The sequence below is a fragment of the Lucilia sericata genome, unplaced genomic scaffold (assembly GCF_015586225.1).
Source record: "Lucilia sericata isolate MDLA Ls3-8-SP2 unplaced genomic scaffold, ASM1558622v1 Contig000776F_arrow, whole genome shotgun sequence".
NCBI lineage: Eukaryota > Metazoa > Arthropoda > Insecta > Diptera > Calliphoridae > Lucilia > Lucilia sericata.
This window is the reverse complement of record NW_023994771.1, coordinates 83,550-100,515: the sequence shown is the minus strand read 5'-3', so window position 1 is coordinate 100,515 and position 16,966 is coordinate 83,550. Positions and strand designations below refer to the sequence as shown.

Sequence of the window (16,966 nt, the reverse complement as noted above, 5' to 3'; positions counted from 1 at the left end):
TTATGTGTTATTAAATTAAAATATGTAGATGTTAATTTTTTAAAAATCGATTGCCATATCAAATTCTACACATTGCGCTCCATGACATGAGACCTTACATAGGATATTTCCTAGTACATCCGATTCTGAATATGGCAACAAACAATAATTTGCTTTAAAGTCCAAATATTTTTGACCAAATATTTCTTATATTATCTTTGATTGAATGCTTAATTTCAAAACATATCGTTTTATATTAAGGCCCAAATAGACTACACAAGCGGCTTGACAAACATACCAATATTTTACGTTTGTGCAAGCCTGTTCTGTAGTGTATGAGAGTGTTTCGTGTTTGTACAAATGCTTGCTGTTTGTTCGTATTAAAATTAAAAAAAATTGATTTTTACACAAACATATTGAATTTTTTTCAAACCGTTTGTATTGTTTATATTCATTAATAACAATTTTTTCACAATAATTTATATTTTATATATATATATATATATATATATATATATATATATATATATTTGGGCCTTAATATAAAACGATATGTTTTGAAATTAAGCATTCAATCAAAGATAATATAAGAAATATTTGGTCAAAAATATTTGGACTTTAAAGCAAATTATTGTTTGTTGCCATATTCAGAATCGGATGTACTAGGAAATATCCTATGTAAGGTCTCATGTCATGGAGCGCAATGTGTAGAATTTGATATGGCAATCGATTTTTAAAAAATTAACATCTACATATTTTAATTTAATAACACATAAATAAGAGATTTATTTATATCGTTTTATATTAAGGCCCAAATAGACTACACAAGCGGCTTGACAAACATACCAATATTTTACGTTTGTGCAAGCCTGTTCTGTAGTGTATGAGAGTGTTTCGTGTTTGTACAAATGCTTGCTGTTTGTTCGTATTAAAATTAAAAAAAATTGATTTTTACACAAACATATTGAATTTTTTTCAAACCGTTTGTATTGTTTATATTCATTAATAACAATTTTTTCACAATAATTTATATTTTATATATATATATATATATATATATATATATATATATATATATATATATATATATATATATATATATATATATATATATATATATTTGGGCCTTAATATAAAACGATATGTTTTGAAATTAAGCATTCAATCAAAGATAATATAAGAAATATTTGGTCAAAAATATTTGGACTTTAAAGCAAATTATTGTTTGTTGCCATATTCAGAATCGGATGTACTAGGAAATATCCTATGTAAGGTCTCATGTCATGGAGCGCAATGTGTAGAATTTGATATGGCAATCGATTTTTAAAAAATTAACATCTACATATTTTAATTTAATAACACATAAATAAGAGATTTATTGACAATAAACTATAGTTACTAATACTTGTAGCTCAATTATTAGCGTTAAGTTGAATTTCTAAATTTATTCTTGTGTAGGGTTAAATGTGGCCTGAATTTCATTAAGGCCATATTTATTAAAATATAACAACGGATTTATTATAATATAACAAAATGACTGCATTAAATTTAAATATTAAATATTTACAAAGTACAATATCGGGATGATATTTTTATTGGATCTATTTGATACCATGTACCCATTTCCTGGACAAGAAATTTCATCAAATCATATCTAAAAGGTTAACATTGAGGGATAGACAAATATTCATCATATCAACATATTATGCCCTTTCTACTTCCTTTGTTTATTGTTTAAAAATGCCTAAATATATGTAAATGCATTTAAGAAATTACCAACTTTCAGCAAAAAAATTATTTTAGTACTCTGAGATCCAAAAAAGTACCCTCAGAAATATTTTTTGATACTGAAACAAAATCTCATTTTCCATCCCTGACTGTTGTCAAAAGTACCTAAGTCTACTGTCATCCGGTACCTAACTCTAAGAATGTATTAGTAGAATTCTCAAGTCAACATAGTTGCAAAAAATCGTATTGAAAAATATTGAAAAAAAATATTACATTTCAATTTATACTTTGAAAGGTTTCTTAAGATATTTTCCACATATTTTATCTACAAACATTTCATAAACACGTCTATTTGTTTTTTAATCTATAATATTGAAAAAATAAATTATTTATTTGAAATATGTTTTTCGTTTACCATACGAAAATTTACAACATTGTTTTTTTAGTTTTAATTTCAACCAACAAAAATTCAATGTCAAAAAATAAAAAATATTTTTTTCGGGCTATTAAATGTGTTTAAATTGTGCAAAAAAATTATAAAATATAATGTTAAGTGATAAAAAATATTTCAAAGGGCTATTATCCTCAAATTTTCGCGAAAAAGTTTTGAAGTTTGGAGAGAGAATAAAATTTTTACATATGTGTTGGATTTACACAGCACTCGTCTGTGAGAAGAGCGTAATGTTATTGTTGTAAAAAAATGACAGCGTTTCTCTTCTTGTTTATTCTTTGGCTATTAACATGTTTTTTCTGAATTAAAAGTTTCTATATGTAGACATTAAGGAAACTTTAAAAGAGAATTAAGAAAATCAACTAAAGTTTCCGTGTGTAGACCAGCACTTACTAACACATAAACAAATTTTGACATGTGGCCATACAGCTTTACGGCAAGAAAAAAACAGTAATAATGTATAGTCGGTATGGCCAACCATTTAATACCTTACACCACTATATATTAAAATAGATTGTTTCTTATAACACTAGGCAACAAGAAAATCTTTTCCGACTGAGACTAACAGGAAATGAAAGTAGACCATCAGTAAACTAAAATCCCCAAAGGGTTTAACAAAGTTAGCTAGCAATTGCACAATTATAATTGACTACTTAGGACCTAAGATATTTAAATTTATTAATGTTTATACTTTGTGGGCTTTAATTTTCTTTCCATTCTAATAGCTGTTATTAGTAGATACTTTACTAGAAATTTTCATATTTTATTTGATTTATCAAAAAGGAATATAAAAAATTTTAAAATTTTCCTGGAAATAGCTTTGCTTAAAATGGCAATAAATTGACAATTCGAGCTAACTTTTTAAACCCCTTTTGGGAATTTAATATATTGATTGTTTACTTTCATTTCTCGTTGGTCTCATTCGGGAAAGATTCAATGACCCTAAATTTGTTGCATAGTGTAAATTATGTCCATTTTATAGATACTAATTATTATTAGGGATAGATGAAATAATGGATCGCTTTCAATAGGCTTCGTCCTTGGAACAAGATGTGCCAAATTTTATAAAATGTCTTAGAAATTGCGGTTAAGTCATGAGCTTATAAATTTGATAATAATAATACGTTTACAAGTAGAAGACGCGGTAAAATCAACGATTTTATTTAGGCTTTTATAGAAAGATACTTTTGACCATTTGTCCATTCTGGGCATGAAAGTTCAAACAAATAGTGAGCATACGAGATGCAGTTTTCCAAAAAACATTTTATGTTCAATTCAGCCATTGTCTATTGTGATGCTTTTTAGAACATTTTGACTTGTGAAAATTACTAATTTGTTGTTACTTCCTTTTAAATTTCACATTAATAAAATTGGTGTTTTTGACAATAAAGTTCTAAAAATTTGCGACAATTTGTATTTCAATGTGGTGGACCATTTTCAATCAAATTCAAATTTTTGGTTGTTACGCCTTTTTGCATTTCAGGTGACAATATGACATAGAATTTACATTAAACATAACGTATAAATCAAATTATAACAAGTAGTCCGACTCTCACATATAGGAAATTACACTCTCACATCTACGAGTGCCGTGTGAATTCGACTCTCTTGTGAGAAATTTAAACTTGTCAAAACACTCAAGTTTTAAACTTACTTTTTTGTCACTTTCAAGGATCGTACGCGAAATTGCAGTTATCCACAAAAAACTGCAATAGTTTTAACGCACTTTTGATTTAGAATTTTGTTTAATTTTCTTGAACTGGAAAAAAAATTTTGTTTAATTATTGACATTTCATTTTTGTTGTTGTTGAATTTTATTTTACAGAGTTTCAATTTTTGGTATTGAAAATTTAAACAAATTTAAAATTGTAATTTTTTATAAAACTCTCTGTGTTTAGAATGCACCAACACAAATACATTTTTGTTACTAACACATATTTAGAGTTAGGTACTTTTTCACTAACACATGCTTAGAGATAGGTACTCCTGTTAAAGAGTCGGACTACTTGTTATGTATAAATCATTCAAATTATTTCTAACAATAGGTGTGTTCGCGTAACTTTATGATAGAGAGTAATTATACATCACTATATTGGGGAGGGTATTATACGTTTGTGCTGATGTTTGTAACGCACAAAAATAATGGTCCTACACCCACCTTAAAGTATACCGATAGACTCAGAATCACTTTCTGAGTCGAATAATAACGTCCGTCTGTCCGGCTGGCTGTTCATGTAAACCTTGTGTGCAAGCTACAGGTCACAATTTTCAAGATATTTTGATAAAATTTAGACCATACGTGTTTTTCGGCACAAGGACGACGTGTATTGAAAATGGTTGCAATTGATCCATTATTTCACCTAGCCCCATACAACCTGACCTTCCGATTTGGGGTTTTTAACTCATAACTACGTCAAATATATTACTATCTCTCCAAATTGGCACAACTAAGTTTTATATAGGCATAAATGACCATGCCGATTATTATAATGATCGGCCGTCGTTGACCCTAGCCCCCATACAAACCTCCTCTAAAAAATAACTTAAACGTCTGAAAACCGACTTATAATCATTAGTATATCGATGATATTCAGCATAACTAACCTTTATATAAAAATACATCCCTCCTGCCAATTTGTTGAGGATCGGCCCATATTTAACCCTAACTCCCATATAAAGCCTCTTTTAGAAATTTTGTTTTTCATCATGGAATTGCTTAAATACATTGGAATTAGGGTAAAATTAAACATAAAAGTTTCTTTATGAAAAATAATTTTTAAATGGTGTAGGGTATCATATAGTCGGCCATGTCCGACTATTCTTTCCTACTTGATAATTTACTCTCAATCAAAAAAATATCCAAAAAAGTACGCGAACGCCAATTTGTAAAAAAATTTTAAGTTTTTGTTTATAAACAAAGATTGGTAATGCGCCAGAAGAAGGACACATTATGTTATGATTTTTCACAACAAACAAACTCTTTTAAAAACTAATTTATGATAAAACAAGTAAGAGTGTTATATTCGGCTATGCCGAATCTTATATACCCACCATCAAACCTCGTTTGAATCGAATGAAACTTATGTCGAATTTCATCTATATACTCGTATTTTTATGCCAGTTATAAGCGTTAAAGTAATTTTCTGAAGGGGACCTTATATAGGGAGGTAGGGTCAATTATGGGTCGATCCTCATAAAATTTGGTAGACAGAATTTGGTTCGTATTAAATTTATTTGTGTCGAATTTCATCGCTACACTCGTATTTTTAAGCCAGTAATGAGCGTTGCAGTAATTTTTTGAAGGGGACCTTATATGGGGGGTAGGGTCAATCATGGACCGATCAACATAAATTTTTTTAGATAGATTTTGACTCATATGAAACTTACTTATGTCGAATTTCATCTATATACTAGTATTTTTAAGCCAGTAATGAGCGTCATGAGTCATTTTCTGAAGGGGACCTTATATGGGGGGTAGGGTCAAGTATGGACCGATCCTCATAAAATTTTGCATAGTGATTGTGGATCACAAGAAACTTACTTATGTCGAATTTCATCGCTATATTCGTATTTTTAAACAAGTTATGGCTGTTAAAGCTGCTTTTCGAGGGGCCACTTGTATGGGGGCTATCCGAAAACGTAGACCGATACCTATAAGAAATATTTATGTGAAATTTCAACCCTCTAGCTCTTTCCATTCGGACTCTATCGTGCTTTCAACAGACAGACAGACGGACGGACAGACATGGCTAGATCGTCTTAGAATATAATGAGGACCCAGAATATATATACTTTTGTGGGTCTATGACCTATATTTCGATGTGTTACAAACGGAATGACAAAATCAATATACCCCCATCTTTTTTGATGGTGGGTATAAAAATAAATAAAATATAATTACAAATAATTTTTTAATATTCGTGTGTTATTAATTTTTATATTTCTTTCAAAAAATTTAAAATTTACCAAATTTTAAAAAAAATTCTCTAAATAGGAAAAAATTATCAATTTAGGGAATTTAAAATACCTAAATGGAAATTGGCACATAGTTTCTCCTTAGCATAGTTAGTAAAGGGATTAAAAGTCACTGAAAATATCGTGTACGATAAGAGAGACATTGGGGGTCGTGAATGTCTTGCTTTTTATGCGTCATACGCGTTTTGATGTAATTATAATTTCTATAGAGAATTGAATTTCCTACATTTGGTTGGTTGGATTTTTTAAAACCAAAGATGCGTTTTACTCAAGAATAGACATACAGTATTGGCAAAAAAAAACAATCCCTTATTGAAATTTTATTTTAAAGTTGTTCTAGTTATTAATAAGATGGCAAATTTGATAGATATTACAATTTTTGGTTCTAGTTTTGGTAGATCGTTGTTGAGTAAGTTGTTTTATTTTTAATAATAAAAACGCAAAGTAGTTAGTCATTGAAAAGTAAGTGGTTATGCAAGTACAACCCATTACCGAGTTTTTGCTGGGTTAACTCTATGAATGAGTTTTTAATGAATTATCTATTATTATTTTCTTTATTTTTAAAAAGTTAAAAACATATACATATGAACATATGTATAAGTATGTATACATACATATATGGAGTACATGCATTTATAATATACATTTAAATCATAAAATCATATTTTTCTCGATCCATTGGCGATGGTAAAAAACTTTGGCATAACCATCTGGATTTTTGGTACCACAACCACCTACAACAAAACCGGCGACACCGACTAATTTTCCCTGATATGTTGCTGGGCCACCAGAGTCACCATTACATACACCGTTGTTTTGTTCGTGAGCCAAACATATTAAACTGTCGTATCCCCATTGTATAGCATTCTGACATTCTTCAGTTGTTAATGATTTCAATGTATTCCATTGCATGCGATGAGGAATTGGACCGTTTGTATATAGACGTCCCCAACCAGATACAATAACATCTTTACCAGATGGTACTTCCGCGTTAGCCATTTCTATTGGTTTAATATTTTCTGTCCAAAGTAATGGTTCTTCCAATTCCAATAAAGCAACATCATTCAAAAAGTTTCCATATGATTTGTTAACAATTATACGTTTTAACTGCACTAACTTCCCACCTATGGTACGTTGGACACTTCCGACTCGTACTTGAAAGTATTGAGGAGGATAACTATAAACAATTTCAATTTTAAAATAATTAATATTTAGAATTGTTGGCGATTTAAAAAACTTACGGTTCCACACCATTTCCAACTACCACACAATGGGCAGCAGTTAAAATATAACGTTCATTGAGAATAGATCCACCGCAAGTATGGGATCCATCTGAACGCTGTAATGAGACTTGATGAGGAAATTGGCCAATCTCAGCATCTGCGCCACCTACAACACGGCCGCTAGGCACAGCACATGCACAAGATACAAATCCTAAAATTCCTACAAATAATTTTAAACTGAAAGCCATTCTAATTTAAACTGAACTACTTTTGGAAATAACTTCTGTACTTATAAATGAAAATTATATCAAAACGTGTAATCAACCAATGAAGAATGTATAAATTAAACGACGAATTATCTAATCATTAAAATTTAAACCATAAGCCAAAAGATGGAAAACTCAAGGTATTGTAAAACAAATAATAATTCATATTTTATAGTAAATGATAAGAAAACTTTGTTCGATAACGAATACCATGAAATAGACATGAATTGAATTTTGCAAGTACATTTTCATTAAAAAATCAATACATTTTTGTTTTTTAAAATATACAAGAATAAAATAAACGAAATAAAAAAGGTCCATAATAAAATATGTAATACAATGAAGGTACAAAATTCAACATTTCAACAAATTTTATTGTAACAAAAATAGAGGGAAACAAATCTGTAACTTCTAAACGGTAAGTCCAATTTACCGTTGTCAACTATTTTATACCAAAAAGGGCCTACCATCCATTCAAAACCAGAGTAGGTAACTTTTGCACTCGTGAATACTATTTTATTTATTTTTACTCGTTTACAACTCATTTTCATGAGATTTATTTTAAAACTCACCACAACAATTTTTTAATTCAACTCTTCATTTTTTGTGTTCACTTAATGAGCGAGATTTATGCATTTTGTTATTTTAATTTCTCTCACAAGAGATATCAAAATGAATAGAATTTTAATCAAATTCACATACAAAAAATGTGTGTCCAAAAAGCGGTTTTATGGCGGTGGTAAAAACAACAATTTTATGATAAAAATGTGCATTTGGGTGTGCAACAAATTGATGTGCGTCAACAAATTTGATGTTTGCCATGTCGCTTAAAAGTCACGAAATACTCATTTGTATTCGTGAGATAAATTAATTTTCCGCTCTTTAAAGTTAAATATTTCTTCAGAAATGTATTATTTAACTGAGGAGAAAAAAGAAATATTGACAAAGTTAACAACTTCCCAGCGGTAAAAATACACATTATGTACTCGCTTATCTAAGTGATATTTCGTGGCAGTCAGTGGTGATGCTTTAACTTATTCTTCCACTTAGAATTAACATAAAAGTGTCCTAGGCTGCCTCATCGATGTGCTCTCGCTTATAATGTAAGCCACAATATCATTAAGACAAATTAATATTTCACTTACATTATGTGTGGAGTTCTAAGCGAAGTTAATGAGACGCCTATAAACGCTTGCAAATAAGAATGTAATGTATGTAGATTACAATCCTATTTGCATTTGTAAGTTAAAGTACCATGTCTTCCGATTATGTTATAGAAAAAATATATATTTTTTATATTTATTTTAAAATTATGCAAGTTTATTTAAAAATGATCATCAAATAATAAACATGTATTATAGTTAATTCAATAAAAATATAATTAAACAATAAAAGATAAGATAAATGAAATGAATCTTAATTTTCTTTTGAAACTTTCGGTAATCTTCCTTAGAGATCCTGTAAATAATCAAGAGGAAATTGTCAGTATTAAAACTAGAATATATGAAGTACATTTACCCCAATTTTTAAGTCCGTTTCTGCCATTTAGATCACCACAATTATTTTAAATTTTTACAATAAAATAACTTTTTTAACAAAACACAACGTCACTTACAAAAGATCAACTTTAAACTGAAACAAAAATATTCTTCTTTTCATGTATGTAGTATACAAAAGAAAAATAAAACGGTACTTTAGTTAAGTTTTTTTTTAAAGAAATAAAAACAAAAAACAACATGAAAAAGGCAGCTAACTCTCTGCTTAAATCGTCATCTATGTTATAATTAAAGTGCATGATATGTTGGATTACGCATATATTGCACTCTAAGTACTTAGATTGCTCGCTTAGAACGTCATACTGATATCATCGAATATTATCTAAGTACTTTGTTTCATTTACCGCTGGGTTATTTCACTTGAATTAATATCTCTCGAGAGAGAAATTAATTTGAACTCTCTTCTTACTCTGTTCGAAACGCGCTAAATATTATATTTACATAAATGCAAAGTCAAAAAAAATGTAGTACATAGGCAAGAATGATAAACTAAAGGCCTAACTATGATATATGTACATCAACGGTGGCCAAACATGCAATTGCGGTCATTGTGTTATTCTCACTTATAGACACGTAATATGAATTTCTCAACAACAAAACAAGCAAGAAAAGCAAGAAAACTAGTGAAAAAATTTTATATTGTGCCTTTTTCTATCCAAAATCAAGATCTCAATAATTATGGACTTTCGCAAAACTTCCCATAATAAACATGTTATTAAAGCCGTCATTTCATAAAGTTCCAAGCACTGTTGCCAGATTTGACGATTTATCGTCATTTTGACGATTTTCAGTGTCAAAAATGACCTGTTGACGATTAGACGATTTTAACACTAAATTTGACGATTTTTTAAAACAAGATTTTTGTACTGATTTTCACATATTTTATCATTATTCTATTTATAATTTGAAAGTAAATCGATGTGTTTAGAATATTCAATGAAACTCTTAATAAAATTAAAAATTACAATGTTTTAGAATAGAGGTAGAATGTCCATTGATTAAATATTTGACGTAAAAGCGAACTCAAAGGATTTTCAGAATTTATCTTTTTTGGACCTCTACTCATGAAGTGCATTGTGTTAGATGTTTTTTGTGCAATGAAATTTGTATTTTTATGAGAAATTTCTTTTAAATAATTTATGACTTTTAATCCTTAATCCTTCTCAATGGATGAATAAATGAGATATTACACATCGTTGGAAAGGTAATACTTTTTAATAATTTATATATAGTATATATATGGTATAAACTTTGTTCCTCTAAAAAAACAATTAACTTATATCGAATAAAAACATTAAATTTATATATATTTTAGGTACAATTTTGAAATATAAAATCGGAGGATATTCGAATGCAAAAATTTTATGAACTTTTTAAAAATTTTGCAAAATTTCATTTTTTTATTTTTGCGGTTTTATATAGCAAACATCGACTTATACAAACATTTCATGAAGAGACATGAAGGTAATGACAAACACAATGGTTTGGTATCATAAATGTATTTAAAATATCCATGTAAGCTACAAAGACGTCACTTTTATCTAAACACATTTTGCCAAGGCACATCATGGATGATGCTCAAAATTCGTCAAAATTATCACCATTTGCAAGTTTTCTTAATACTTTAATGTAAACCTGGGGCGCATCAAAAAAGTTAAATAATTGTAGTTTTTGTGGGCCAAAAAAAATGTACCTAGCATCAAAAAGCATCACTCTATAAATATTTAATTTTTTCAAACTATAATTTTTTAATTGCATTCCCTTATAAATCAAGCTCGTAGAATTCAGATATTAACAGTTTTTTCTTAAATTTTACTAATTCGCGATTTTTCAAAAACTATAAGCAACAAGTTAAAAAATTACTGAAATGAAATTTCTTACTGTGTTTTTTAAAATAAATCTTATGGCATGTATTTAATGCGCTAAATTTTAATTATTTTTAACAATTATGTGCAATTTTTTTTTTCAAATATTGCATATATAAATACTATTTTTAAGAATTTTTTTAAATATTTAAGTGAAAACCGCTATAACTTTTGCGCCCCTCGATGAAAATGATTAACGCGAACGGATTCATCACGTATTAGGGTCTGTTTATATTTACACAAAATATTTTAAATGTGCCATCAAAAAATTTTTTTGATTTTTTTAACTCTAAAATTAAAAAACTTTCATAATTGCTCATATGTATATATTTGTCATTTCGTTTGTAATTTCCACAATATAAATTTCCGACCCTTTCGGATCCTTACAGATAGAGTCGATTACGCCATGTCTTGATATACATTCGTTGAAGACCCCAGATATTTTCGGGATTTGGGATGCCAAACGGGAATTCCAGATTCCCGAAAATCCCGGGATTTGAAAGTACCGAAAACCGGGATTTTAAAAAACAAAATCGCGGGGAATTTCGGGATTTTAAAATCCCGAATTTTTAAGTGTTTTTCGCTATTTTATACATTATAAAGTATTAAAGAAGACAATTTTAAAAGTTTTTGGACTTAAGATGACTCTACTAACTTATAAGCTGAAATATCAAAAATAAAAAGGGCAATAAATAGGCATAAATACTATCGGATATATAAACATAACAGGTAAGAAATTATAGGCGGGCGAGGCCGACCATATAACCCCCTACACCAGTTATGAGAGTAAAATGTGATTTAGTTTATTTAGGTTAGAGAACAAGGGATATAACTAAATATAATATTGCTAGTACCTTGGCAAAAGCTGGAATTACTATGGCTATAATTAATTGAAACCAGTTCTGTAGTATTTTCCTACTGACCATTAAAAACCATATATCCGATATTCAGCTCAAGACGGATGGTCTCATGAGTACATAGGTGCAGTACAGGTGCTCTATGTAGCCTCGTATGGATCTTCAGTACACATACTATCTAAATATTAGGTTTCATCAAATTGTAAATTTGGAAACCATTGTAAATTTGTATATCATGGGTATTATTTTATATTTATAAGATATAAGAAACTTTTGTTCAGAAGTAGGCTTTATTCTACTATTCAGTACCTGGGATGGAAAGATTTTTATACTAAGTACTTAGAAATAATTTGTTTTTATTTTCACAAAATGCTTATTGGAAAGTAAACACCTACTAAGTGTATTCATATTGCAATAGGAAATAGAAAATGTTATTTTTGTCGGTAAATTATTAAGATTTTTTGAATTTTTTATATTTTTCTGGATTTAAAAATCCCGAATCAGTCCCGATTGGCATCACTATTCGGGATACAAATCTTCAATAATTCTGTTAAAAGATAATAAGAATATACGCTTATTGGTTGGTTTGGTTGGTTTTATTAATTGTTGTTGTTGGTTGGTTTTATTAATTGTTGTTGTATGTTATATTATTGCTAAAGTAACGGTAGATTTGGAAAATGTATCTAGATATATAAAAATGAATGTGTGTTTGTTTGTATATTTGAACGTCATAGACTACTAAACGACTGAACCGATTTTCTTCAAATTTTCACTGCGTATTCCTGCATGTCTGGAATAGGTAATGGGTTACTTTTTCTTCAATATGATTGTTTAGGACAAAAAGTAGGCGGACTAGCATTAGGGGGCGATTCACCTCCCATATAAATTAAATACAATTTCGCACGAATAACTTTAACATCCATTTAAACATTTTGGGTAATAAATTGGCGGACTACCCATGAGGGGAGCGGCACCTCCCATATTAATTAAATATAAAAATTCGTTTATCTGGGAAACTAATGGAACTAAATTCTTCAAATGAGGAATCTTCAAATTTTACATGAAGAACTTTGACATTCATGGGAACATTTAGAGAATAACGGGCGGACTTTCAATGGTGAATTGATCACAAAATTTCGTGTATCTTGGAAACTCTTATATTCTTCAAATTTTTCATAGATAGATAGATAGAAACAGGCGAACATGCAATAATTTGCTTGACATTTCTCATATGTAATATATTGTAAATCTTGAAAACTATTGTAGTTAGAATCTTCAAAATCGCGTTTTTTATTTATACATATTGCTTTTAGGGTAGCAAAGCACACTGGGTATAGCTAGTAAAAAATAAATTGAAATCTTATAAAATTAAACATATTTTAAGCACACTATGGTGAAGGGTATATATGATTCGGTAAAGGCGAATATTGAACTCTTACTTGTTTACTATCAATTTATATTGGCTATATTGATAAATTAAAAGGTTATATTGATAAAAAAGTGTGATTTTAGAGTCAGATACCGCAATCGAATGTATGTATGTATGTATGATGTACGTATTGTATGATATTATTTTAAATCAATCATTTGTGCACTATTCTTAATCATAAACTAATCTTTATTGTATTATAAGATATTTTTAAGAATTTTATATTTTAATCAATACACACACGCGCACAAAATTTATATTGACTATGATATCAATGAATCCAATAAATTTACTGATTATACTAAATAATTTTAACTACTGTAGAACTACTGGCGATTTTAACAATTTACGAAACGTTTTTCAATCAGTTCGATTTTAAAAGCAATGGCGAGTAAACGTACATTTTTGGCATTTCTCGGTCTTTTTACCATTGTGTGTACACAAGCCGTACCAAGTTCTAGGATTTTAGGCGGCACCGATGCCTCATCTGGCCAATATCCATGGGTAACTTCTATACGTGTAGATGGTGCTCATGCTTGTGTAGGATCTATAATAAATGAGGAATTTATTGTAACTGCCGCACACTGTGTATCATCGTTAGGTGCCACATCGTAAGATTTTTAAAGTTGTTTTTATTATAGGCCTTTAAAACTGATGTATGTGGAGGACATTTGGATAAGAACCCGTTCTGTAAATTGATTGAAATTGTAATTTGGGTAAATACTAATACATTTTGATTTCATAGAAAATGTTGTTGTTTGGGTTTTAATTAAGAATTAATGCCTTTAATAGCAAGATTTTCGAATAAGTCAAATAAGTATAAATGTTTACTCCAATTTCACTCAGTTTTTCGTACGAGGCGTTACGCAAATACATATTTCACAATTTTGCATCAGTTAATTTAAAAAAAATTACCCTTCCCAATAAAATAAGGGTCTAAGTTTAATTTTTCTTATTTATTTTTAGTATTGAAAGCTCACGCGTCACTGCCCGCGTTGGCAGTGTTAATCAATTTGCTGGGGGGCAAATTGTAAAAATTAGATCTATTGTTATTTATCCTTCTTACGGAAACTTCTTGCACGATATTGCTCTTTTAAAATTAGATCAATCTCTGGTGTTCAATGATAAAATAAATAAAATTTCGCTTACTACGGATGATGAAATCGAAGAGGGAACTTCCGTATTTGTTACTGGTTGGGGCTTGCAAGAAACCGGTTCATCTCCATATAAACTTCAATATGCCACAATGTCCGTTTTGAGTGGCCCAGAATGTGAACTTCAAGCTGGTTACGGCTATGATTCAGTCATATGTTTGAACCACACTGAAAATGCTGGAATATGCCGAGGGGATGATGGAGCTGGTGTTGTTACTGGTAATAAATTAGTGGGAGTTGCAAGTTTTTCCTTCGGAAGTTGTGGTACTAAATATCCAGATGTATCCAGCAAAATTTCTTACTATCGTTCATGGATTAACAATGTCATAGCATAAATGTGTTTGTTACAACGCAAAATAAAAAAGTTTTACTGTTACTAAAATATATGTATATACCTGTTGTATTTATTTTTATGGTAAGGGATCGCGAAAATGCTTGTCAATGGAAATGCGTGGGACTTTTTTGCGCTAAAAAATAGAAGAGTATTAACTTTCTCTCTTTTTAGTAGCAAAATCGTAAAAAAACGATATTTGGAATTTTGATTCGAGAATGAAATAAAAAAAACATTCCAATAATACAAATATTTTCGATTTTCTTGTTCAATGATTCATTGCTAACATCGAAAATCAAGATCTCAATAACTAGTCAAAGAGATTTTTGCAAAATTCCCCAGAATAAATTCACGATGGGAGTGAATATTTCTTATTTTAGTTTTGAAATAACTAAAGATCTAACTAAAAGATCTTTAAAATATTTATAATAAAGACGATTTAGAAAAAGAAACTTTATCTAGAAAATTTTTATAGCAGTGTACTTGCCAAATTCATTCTGGTTTATCTTTATTACTCCACTAGAATAATTTTATATTATTAAAAAAATTTTAATTTCTTTAAAAATGAAATGGTAAAAAGCGCTAAGAAAAAAATGCGACTTGTGGGTTATTAAAGCTAGCGTCAAAAGCGCTGAATTGGCAACGTTATCTTAAATTTTTGGTAAATGCTGGTTCACACAGGAAACTTTTTTGGGAAACTTTTGATTTTGCGTGAGAGAGAAAGAGAATGAATATCATTCATCTCTCTCGCGGTACGGAGTTTCTCGTACTCGGAAACTTGTTTTGTTTTGTTATTCTTCTCATTCGTACAACAACAAATCAATGCAATTAATACGTAGTTTCTGAAACAAAAGTTTCTATTTGTGAACATTAACTGCCGGTCCACACTAGGAAACTTTTTTTGGGAAACTACTCGGAAACTTGTTTTGTTTTTCTTCTCATTCGTACAACAACAAATCAATGCAATTAATACGTAGTTTCTGAAACAAAAGTTTCTATGTGTGGACATTAAGGAAACTTCAAAAGAGAATTAAGAAAAAGTTTCTCAACAAAAGTTTCCTAGTGTGGACCAGGTCTAAGGAAACTTCAAAAGAGAATTAAGAAAAAGTTTCTCAACAAAAGTTTCCTAGTGTGGACCAGGTCAAACTTGTTTTGGGAAACTTTTGATTTTGTGTGTGAATGAAAAAAATATTAACCATCTCTTTCTCTTACACACAAAATCAAAATTACCCAAAAAAATTTATGAACCGGCACTAATGACTAGTGTTTTTTAAGGGAATTCCGCAGAATATTCAATCCCTTATTTCCCTTAGTTTTATATGACATTTTTGGGAAAACCTTTTGTTTACCAGAAATATATTGATTTGAATTGTTAAATTCATAAGTGGTAAAAACTAGGAAACAAATTGCCATTAAATTATTATTTTTAAGCAATTTATTGATGAAAAACTATTTTCTAAAATTTGCCGTTTTAGAAGATATACTAGTATAATTGATGTAATTGTGAGATAAAAAGCCCAATTTACTAGATCAAAATTAAGCAACAATTTGTATTAATATCTTTTTTACTTAATTATTGACAACAATTGCCTTTTTCCCGAAATCCTTCAACTTCACATCGTAGGTACGGCAATACTATTTAACAAAATTGTTTAAAATTTGAAAATGGAGTTTTGGAGATGCTGTTAAAACAATGGCCCTTTTTTGACCATAGACTAAACCAAGGAAGCGTTATCCAATTTGAACAAAAATTCGTATGAGCACATTTATGAATCTTATAAGCGTAAACATAATATTTTTTTGTAAAATTTTTCAAAACTAAACTAAATTTTCTTATATTTACTTTTATGTGTCTGCAGAACTACAGAATTCTCGGGGGAAATTTAATTACTCAAAACTTTTTTAACCAATTTTGTTTTGATATTACGATTTTGTTATAATATGGTGCAAAAATTAATACACTGACAAACTTAATTACACTGTGCACCAAGAAAATCTTTCCCGAATGAGACCAACGGGAAATGAAAGCAGACCATCAGTAGACTAAAATCCCCAAAGGGTTTTAAAAAGTTAGCTCAAGTTTTTGTTTCCAAAATGAGAGCATTTATAATTTTAATTTATTTATCGATGTTTTGTCTGAGTTCAACAAATA

The 16,966-nt window shown here is 29.3% G+C and overlaps 3 protein-coding genes across 7 annotated transcripts in view; 1 reads left to right on the top strand and 2 right to left on the bottom strand.

Moving 5' to 3' along the window:
• LOC119608024 (carboxypeptidase M) overlaps positions 1-16,966 on the bottom strand; it is a 141,585-nt gene that overhangs the window by 83,429 nt on the left and 41,190 nt on the right. The window lies entirely within an intron of this gene.
• Positions 6,731-7,653, bottom strand: LOC119608027 (serine protease SP24D-like). The gene is made up of 2 exons (XM_037962251.1): positions 7,375-7,653; positions 6,731-7,310 (listed from the first exon to the last, which is right to left on the bottom strand). The coding sequence occupies exons 1-2, from the start codon at positions 7,602-7,604 to the stop codon at positions 6,785-6,787; spliced, it is 756 nt and encodes a 251-aa protein (XP_037818179.1). The 5' UTR covers positions 7,605-7,653; the 3' UTR covers positions 6,731-6,784.
• Positions 13,674-14,873, top strand: LOC119608028 (trypsin beta). Its single transcript, XM_037962252.1, has 2 exons — positions 13,674-13,940; positions 14,296-14,873. Exons 1-2 carry the CDS (start codon positions 13,714-13,716, stop codon positions 14,816-14,818), a joined length of 750 nt encoding a protein of 249 aa, XP_037818180.1. The 5' UTR covers positions 13,674-13,713; the 3' UTR covers positions 14,819-14,873.